This window comes from Protobothrops mucrosquamatus, unplaced genomic scaffold (assembly GCF_001527695.2).
Source record: "Protobothrops mucrosquamatus isolate PMUCROS unplaced genomic scaffold, P.Mucros_1.0 scaffold172, whole genome shotgun sequence".
Classification (NCBI taxonomy): domain Eukaryota; kingdom Metazoa; phylum Chordata; class Lepidosauria; order Squamata; family Viperidae; genus Protobothrops; species Protobothrops mucrosquamatus.
Window position 1 is genome coordinate 123219 of NW_015386532.1, and position 9519 is coordinate 132737.

At 39.0% G+C, this 9519-nt stretch overlaps 1 protein-coding gene across 1 annotated transcript; it reads left to right on the plus strand.

The window, feature by feature from the left end:
• The first annotated feature begins 1873 nt into the window (after positions 1-1873).
• On the plus strand, positions 1874-5561 carry FOXI1 (forkhead box I1). The gene is made up of 2 exons (XM_015813581.1): positions 1874-2578; positions 3477-5561. The coding sequence occupies exons 1-2, from the start codon at positions 2005-2007 to the stop codon at positions 4016-4018; spliced, it is 1116 nt and encodes a 371-aa protein (XP_015669067.1). The 5' UTR covers positions 1874-2004; the 3' UTR covers positions 4019-5561.
• The last annotated feature ends 3958 nt before the right edge of the window (positions 5562-9519 follow it).

Here is a 9519-nt window from a genome sequence, read left to right on the forward strand (position 1 = left end):
GACTCAGGGCGGCTGACAGCCTTATAAAACAGATACTACAATAAATACCTAATTTAAAACCAAATTAAAAAGAAATATTTACTATGGCCTATATAATTAAAATTTCTCTTAAAAACCCCACTAAAAATTCCCTAGGCCAATCCCGCTTGTTGGAAGAGCCATGTCTTTAGGGCGCGGCGGAAGGAGGGGAGATCCGGGAGTTATATTGCGATGGAGCCTCTGAGACACATTTATGTAAAATTTGATCTTTAGGGTGATTGGATAAATTATAAATCCCCCCTAATGGAAGGAATTACCCTGACTGATTTTTTAAAAAAATAATAAACAACAGCATTTTTTTTTCTTTCAAGACTGTCAAAGAATATTTTCAGTGGGGTATTCATTTATTTATCTTATGTTTTTATGAGCCCTCAAATGCATAGCTACCAGACTTGGGAAAAACATATAGGGAGGCCGAAACTCAGAAGGAGCACTTATCACAGCAATAAATAAACAAAAAAAGCTTCACCAATTTGTGTGTGTTGCACCATGGTGAGCAACTCTAGATCTCAGGACCTTTCTTAGACACATTCAGTAAAAATCTTCTGGCTGGTTTTTTGACATTTTGCAGTGGGGAACGTGTTGACATTAAAATGGAAAGCTTAACACGGACTTAATGTTTTTAAAACAAACATAGACAGTCCTACTTTTATCATGAGTGTGATGTAGCCCAGCTCCTTTTATTTCCTGATTCCTTCCCCTCTTGTTAAGCCTGGCCCCCATCTCTTCCTGAATATGTAATCCGTTCTAGCATCCCTTTTCTTAACTGCCGAAAAAGTTTAGAAAATGGTAATAGAAAGGCATTGGATATGCTACGCATAATGCAAGACTTATGCAGAATTATAACATAGCTGCTGATTTTTTTTTACCATTAACTTAGAACTTTAAATGACAAATAAAATTATACATTCTGCAGACACAGTTCGGTATATTTGCTCCCGTTGTTCTCTGTTTTGCACAGAAAGCTGTCTTTTTCCTGTAGGGAATCTATGTTATGTGGCTTTCCTTATCATTTATATCTTCATGTTGAAAAACAGCACTCAAGACATTTCTGGGAGTCATGTATCTGATGAAGACGTAGGCAGTGTGCCCATTAAAAGGAAGCAACTGTAAATATGCATTAGTCTGATTTGACATTGTTTTTTAAAAGTCAATTTTCCTAAACCATGAAAACTAGTAAACTTGAAAAGTACCCGACATAGGCTTTGTTTGTTTAATCCTAATGTATAAGCTTCAAGATTTTGTCATTTCCTCTGACTGCTATGACCAGGCCAAGATGACAAAAATAATAATAATAATAACAAAACGGTGAGTTACATTCTTGTGCATTCTCACCAGACAAGAAGTTTCCTTGAACATTGTGAGAGGTTTTTTGTTTTTTTTCCCTGAGCAAACACCTCCTCAGGTTTGTTATGTCACTGAATGGCTTCTAAGCAAGTAAAACATTTGTTCCCTACTTAATCCACAGATAATAGCTTTGATAGTGTAAAATTTGAGGATTCCTGAACTGGGAAATAGTAATATTTTTTTTTTAAGTTTCTCATCTGCCTTTGCAACTCTAAAGTTTGGGGAAAAAAATATCAGGTTTCTAATCTGCCTTTGCTGTGGTCTAACTGAATTTGAAGAACAGGATCATCAGTTTTACCTGCAAGTAATTTTCGGCTTTCTTCCTGTCAATCATACTAGTGGAAAATTCCTCCATTCATTTAAAAAAGATAAACAGTTGTAACTTTCAAATTTGGTTAATGTGACATCTATTACTGGCTTGAGCTGTCAGCATTCCAAAAAAGGGATATCACCCTGATCTCCAGCCTATCAGGATGCATGAGGCTGAGTCTTGGAAAGTAAACCTAAACATTTACAGGTGTATAAGTACTGGTGCTAGCTAGCACAGATGATGCACCTGTCTCAGGAAAAGGACTAACACAGGTGTGTTGGAACTTGGGCTACTGCCAGAGCTAGATTATGAGCTCATTTGATCCACAGATACACTCACCTCCACGCTGCAGCCCGCAATTTCCAAGCATCGGCCAGGAACCACCTGAAATGAACATCTACTATGAAAATTTCTTCCACCCGCAGAACGTTCCCAGTCCGCAACGGCCCACCAACTTTGAAACAGGGGATTACTCTGCTGCACCCAATCCTTACTTGTGGTTAAACGGACCTTCCATTAATTCTCCACCTTACCTGCCAGGATCCAATGGCAGCCCATACATCCCACCATCCTATGGAATGCAAAGGCAGCTCTTGCCCAACATGCATGGCTTGACAGGGAATGACATGGGCTGGCTCCCTATGCCTTCTCAAGAGGAGCTGATGAAGCTGGTAAGACCACCCTACTCCTACTCTGCACTGATTGCCATGGCCATCCATGGAGCACCAGACAAGAGGCTGACGCTCAGTCAGATCTACCAGTATGTGGCAGACAACTTTCCCTTCTATAATAAAAGCAAGGCTGGCTGGCAGAACTCCATTCGTCACAACCTGTCCCTCAACGACTGCTTCAAGAAGGTGCCCCGGGATGAAGATGATCCAGGTAAGACGTTTTCTTAATACTCACTTTGCTCTTCAGCCAAAAGATCTTCTGAGCAGATTCTGATTCTGTTTTGCTCAACGTAAATACAGGCAGGGTCTTTACAAGTGGCTTTACAAGTGGCTTTGAACTCATCTAATCATAATTGTGCCCCAGTAACAAGGATGGGCTTTAGATCAGCATAGGAAAAGCCAGTTGATAGTAAAAGACAGTGTGGGTCCCTGGGGCAAAATGGCTTGAGACTACTAAACTGCAGAGCTGCTTCCTCCTTTAACAAATTCACATGACTTGATATTCACAAATATAATTCCCTAAGCCACCCTTCACCAGTTTTTGATTCTATGCCTTTAACAGTTATGTGATAAGAAAGATAATGATAATTCTGTGCTCTGAGAAGTATTGCCTGTTGAGTAAAAGACACTGGAGCATTTTTCCTGTGGTGGTTCTTTCCTTGGCTGTGAAATGAACTGGCTCTTCCTTACAATTTCTTGGTGGATAAAGCAATTGCTGGGAGACACTTCCAAATACCCTCCCTCCTTCCTATCTGCAGACTTTTGCCCAAGGTCAAATTCTGCTTTGTTTCATTAAATTCTCCTGATGCTAATTAGGGGTCTGTCAAGTATTTTGTTGGAGAAGTAGGGTTTGTTTTTTTTTGTATGTGTCTGATAAGCACAAACTGTTAAAATAAAAGTTCACTTTTACCTCAAGGCAACCTGGCCAGGGCCTGGCCAGGGTTATTTGAATACAAGCAGCCTCTCCTCCCTCCCTCCCTCCCTCCCTTTTTTTTAAAGGGTGTTGCCCAATCTGCTGTTTTTTCTGAATCCAAGCCAAGCTAAGCCTTGAGAACCTGCTCTTTGTTGGCTACAGTTATATTTATGCTTTTTTGCTCTTGTTCTAACAGGGAAAGGCAATTATTGGACTCTGGATCCAAACTGTGAGAAGATGTTTGACAATGGAAATTTTCGGCGAAAAAGGAAGAAGAAATCTGATTGTAGCGCCAGCACGGTGACTTTGGCTTCTGACAAATCAGAGGACAGTGCCTTAAGTGGCAGTCCCAAGGCTCCAGAACACCAAGATATATTGGAAAACTCATCAGGAACCGAAAGTTCACCTGAAAAGCGGTCTCCACCACCGCCATCCACTACTCCCTGCCTCAACAGTTTTCTCTCCAACATGACAGCTTACGTGAACGGATCCAATTCAGTGAGCCGCTCGGTGCCCCTGGGACTTGGCACTGACGGAGGGGACAAAATGGGACAGAATATGGTAGGCTTCAACACATACACGCCTCTTCCCAGTCATGGGGGTAGTGAATGGTCCAATTCCATGTCCTCTGGTCATCTTGGCTATAGCAGTTCAGTTCTTAACCAGTTCAACACCAGTTTCTACAACAGTCTGTCTGTCAATAATACTCTGTATGCCAGAGACGGAACTGAAGTGTAAACAAGTGGAGGCCTTGCGACAGGAGGAGAATTGTGTAAGAAGTCAGAAAGAGGAAATATGTCAGGGAAAGGACTTCATGTGAGCTGCCCTCTTCCCAATTTTTCTTAGGCAGACCAAAGTTTCTCTATTAACATGTTTCCAGGCAGTGATGTTCATAGAATTCAGTGGCTTCAAATCATACAAAGACTTCTTCATAAAAATGGTAAAGAAGAGCATATCCTTTTCACTTGCTCATTAATCAAACAGAAATAATTGGTTTCAGACTTTTTGACATTAAAGCAGAACAGGGTGATCGCTTTCAGACATAAACCTACCTTTGGAAAATCCACCCTATTTTTTTTTTTTTTGCTTTCTCTGCATTTTGTTTGAATATAATAGTACCATAAAGAGATTATTTTGAATATAATAGTACCATAAAGAAAATATTCACTAATTGGGTTGAATGGACTCTTATCTGAAAACGTGGCATGATCCAGCTAATATTAAGTATGCTTAATATCTCACTTATTCGGTGAGAGAAAGCTTATGCTTCTCATCCCCTGAAAAAAAACTTAACTTTTTATCTTTTACTACTGAAATCTTCTATTTCATCAGTGTAAAGTGTAAAGTGATATGCAGAGAAGAAAACAAAGTGATGGAAGTATTCTTAAATAAGAATATATATGTATAAATAAAAACTTGACTTTTTATCATCCTATTTTTTTCCTACAGATATCACATTTTCAGTCAGGTGAATATAGTCAAACGTGTCCTAATCACCAAAAGCAACGGTGTGTGATAGATACAATGTTACATGGTAGTTGAAGAACAAAGTGTAGAGCTTGTGCATTGTGCAATCCCAAACTCTTGCTTCTAAAAACAAGGTTTAATTTGGGTTTGGTGTAGGCAGAATGCTATTGCTGTGAAGTATAATAGAAAACCTCTCCTGGAAGATATAAAAGAATAAGACACCACACTTCTAAACATATGTACACATATATTTTATCACACCTGACAACTCATGAGGAAATTGCTATTAAATCTGCCTTTTTCTTTTATAAGCCCTAATTTCTGTGCTTGTGGTTAAAAACCTAAGTTTAATTTATAGGCGCTTTCCTTATACACTATGTAATATTGGCTAAAGTTAGGGTGAAAAGTCACGTTTCTATCAAGGGCTAACATTGTTTGGTGGAAATCTGTTGCAGGCTGCCCTTTTATTTGCCACAGTAAGAGTCAAAACTTTTTGGGTTTACTCCTCTGACTTTTTAATGCCTTCTTATGCTCTCCTTCTTCCTCCCACCAAAGATGTCTGCATATATTTTTTGCCCCAGTGTTTGACTCTGAAACCTTAGAAAGAGCTTTATTAGATTGAGAGACATTACACACCCCTATCAAAAATGTGTAGCAGTTGCACATGATAACCCTAGCTTCAGTGACACTTACACTTGATCCAATAAAAGTCCAAAGGAATTCAAATGCCCTCAGGCAAATGGGACAAAAATCACTCTTCCTGGAGATTCTTATTCTGTCTATTTTTGATTCTGATGTCATCATGGGGGGCATGCAAGGGAGACTTTTTTTAATAAAATATTTGTCTACCAATGTGTATATGTGTGTGTGCACTGAGCTGGAAGCATACCATGGGTGCCAAACCAAATAAGATAAAAATGGATGATTGTGACATTCTTTTGACAAGTGTTCCTTTTTATGATGCTTTAACTTGCACTTTTCTCCTGGGTCAAACCAGTATAACATATTATCACTTGACAGAATGAACAATGCAATGTCTGTCCGCATGCCTGATTTTTTGTCTTCAATCCCTCTGAGCAACACACATGAATAACAAAAGAACACTTGAAGCAGTGGGACAAAAATGCCATCTGTGGCTGCTCCTGTCTTTCCACATGCTCTTCTTTGATTGCAAATGTCCTTGGAGGCTGAGTATTAAATGAGGGACAAATTATCTGATATATCAAAATCAAAAGGACATGGGCTGCACTTTCCGATCGATAATGCAACAATATCAACTAAATGCATGGCTCTTTCAATGAAATCAGTAGGATCTAGTGATTTTACTCCCAATTCCTCTTTTAAAGCAAAGGATGTCAGAAGGAAATGCAATGACTGTGTTTCTAACGCATGCTTATATTATTGTGCCAATAAGTGGTTCTTGCCAAAATTGCCCCGCTATAAAAAGCTGTAGTCCTTTTTGGGGGTAGGATAAGGGAAATGGGGGAGAACTACAACCATATACAGTTGGAGGTTGTGAGGGTCTAATTAAAATGCAGATGAGTACAAAATATAAGTAGGCGTGGGGGAAAAATCCCTATTCATGCAGTGTAACAGCTGAGAATTTTTCTCAAGATCCTGGGTTTGGGGCTCTATAAAATCTCAATTTAAAACTTTGCTACTGTAAAGAAATTTCTGCCACAGGAGACCAACTCAGGAGAAGGGATGCTTATCCCATTTCATCCTCAATATTTCTTGCCTCGCATCATGCTCCATCTCAATAAAGCAGTCTCAGTGGGTACCACCCCCTTAAGAACTGGCAGCACATTTTAGATGAATTCTGTGGTGTTGTTTTGACTGGTTTTAGTGATTTTTTTTTCTTCTGCTCAGTTGTGTCCAATTCTCAGAGGCTGTCTGGACAGGTTCCTACAGTTTTCTTAGCAAGTTTTTTGTAGAAGTAGTTTGTCATTGCCTCCTTCCTAGGGCTGAGAGAGAGTGACTGGCAGAAGGTCACCCAGCTAGTTTCAGGCCCAAGGTGTGATAAGAGCTCACAATCCCCTGGTTTCTAGTCTGATGCCTTAACCACTACACCAAACTGCCTCTTTTTAGTGTTTTATGCAAAGGCAAACTTTGGTGGGAAGGAAGTGGTTGAACTTTGCACTGTGAACTGAACCTGGATCATACTGATGCTAGATTCGGGCCAGCATAGGAGGTCATCCCATTTATTCCAAACTTACAAAGATCAAGATAATAAATATTGTAGAAAAGTAGAAAGGGAAGGAACTAATATCTAACCAAGAGAACCACCTGGAAAGTCAATAAATAGCAAAAGCAACTTTGCTTTTCAAAGGATCCTTCTGGGCAATGAATAAATGTTTTCATCACAAATCCTAGGATTAGAGGGATATTAAGAAGAGCTTCATACATTCCTTTGAGTTGTTCCTGAAAGCAGCAGGTTCAGCTTGTTAAGGAATTAAGCCATCCCTGTCCATGATGTTGGCACGAGATCCTTTTTTTTTTTTAAGGCAAAGACCAATTTGGGGGTTTTGCCAGTGCTATTTTGACTTCCCAGTGTAACTGACAGCTGTGGGATTTTCTGATCATCTTTCCATCCAAAGATTATCAAATCTGGCATTTCAAAGAATTGAACGCTAGTCTCAAAATTCAAGTGCAGCTTGTTATAAACTCAGACATTTTTCCATTTAACTCCTTAATAAAGAAGGGCCATCTTAATATTTAAGGGAATATATATATTTAAAACCTGTTAGCCCAGCTGGTGGCTACCAGAGGTGTTATATTTTTGCTCCTATGATCTCCCAAGGCCTAGTATTAACGTTCATGCCATATGATTTAACTGATACTTGGCCAAAAAGAAAAAAAATATCACGTGGAGAATTATAATGCTTCCTCTAAGCTTCTCTGTTGCTCACCGAGACTGAAGCCAATACTTCATGTTTGTTTGACTTCTCTCTTTCCAGATTCAGCAAACCACCTTTCATATACAATCCCTTTTACTATCTTTATTATCTCACTCACTGATGGGGAGAAGGTCTTTAAGCTAGCAAGGCATAACCAAAGAAGCTGTTTCATTAATGGATGGAGAATGGATGGAATATTTTGGGTTTCACTTGAATAAGTGCAACTGGTGCCTTGTCTTCCCCACTAACCCGAGCAGCTATGAGAATGTGTCCTGTATGCAGACAGTATATACTTATTCCTAGTTAAGGTTTCAAATAAATTTTAAAGTTAGTGGTTTCTGTCCCGGCATTAACAGCATAGATTTTATTTGTCTAATGGAGCAGGACATGTTTTTTCCTATGCGGGAACTCCTATGCTCAGTAGGTAGGCCTCCAATAAGATCTGGCTTGAATATATCAGAATGGACATGAAAAGGATAATAGAGAATGAAAGAGGAACACAATTTTAATTGGAGAGCCAATTCTGATAGTAATGTTATTGATCTTGTACCCATATTAACTTGGGAAGTTGAAGCCCCACATCTTAACATTGCTGAGATTAGGAAACATTAACTTATAGATGAGTATACTCTGTAGGAAGACAGAAACAACCCTATCCTTGACACTGAATGCAAAACATTTGATGGTTTACTGTGCTTCTTTGTTTTCAAAATCTTTAGAGAAAGAACGTTAAACAGGAGAAATGCAAAAGGGATGCCATCCTCAACAGAGCAATTGGGATGTGCAATACCTTACATACCAACAAGAGTTTTGACACTTTTCTTTGAACTTAAACAGCTTATCCTTTGCTGTCACATTCCAAACTCTGTATATGCAAAATCCATGCAAATCACACTTAATTCACCATAGTTGCCTCTAACAGCAAAGAAGGGAGGAAAAATCTGGTTTGTGTTCTGGCTGCACCATTAACCCTATGGAAGGAATTCCAAGAATGCTTTGGGAATATTCGATCTGCCCTATTTTGCTGTGGCCTGCTCAGTTTTGCATGAGTTTCTTCATAATTTGGTCAATATACTCAGTGTCTGCAAGAGAGGCATTAGCACCTAATTCCTACTAATCATGAAGGTGCAAAATTTCAGTAGGATGCCACATATTTGAACAAATATAGCTGTATAGGTTTCATATTTGTTTCCACAAAACTATAGATTGACCGATAATAGTCAATGAATTCTGCTCTTAATTATATATAACCCTTCAGGATGTCATATGTAAAGTATTTCAGTTGCCCTTGTTCAGCTGCAGAGAATTTTCCATGAACTATTGTGTGGCAATGCTGAAAGAAATTTGTTTCTGAAATTAGTACCTGGATTTTGAATATGCCTTTTCCACATGCCTGTAGCAATCTATATAATTAAACTTTTGGGACTTTTTGATTTCGGGAATAAGAAAAATAAAGGCAGCATTCTTACGCAGTATCCTGATGATCAGCAGACTGGGGGATCCTGCTAGTACTAATGCAATACTTTCAACTGAAAATAAAGAACCTAAGTGAATCCTTCCTGAATCAAAGCAAAGCTTAATCAGAGACTGTAATCAACGGTAAGAAAGGATGCAAGTTTCCTTTAATGGTCTGTGAATATCAGTAGAAGACAACCATACAAGTGATTTAAAGTACAGGAAGGCCTCGACTTACAACAGTTAGTTTAGTGACCGTTCAAAGTTACAACAGCACTGAAAAATGTGGCTTATGACCGTTTTTCATAGTTATGATCTTTGCAGCATCCCCCATGATAATGCAATCAAAATATGGATGCTTGACAACTGGTTCATCTATATGACCTTTGCTGTGTCCCAGGATCATGGGATCCCCTTTTG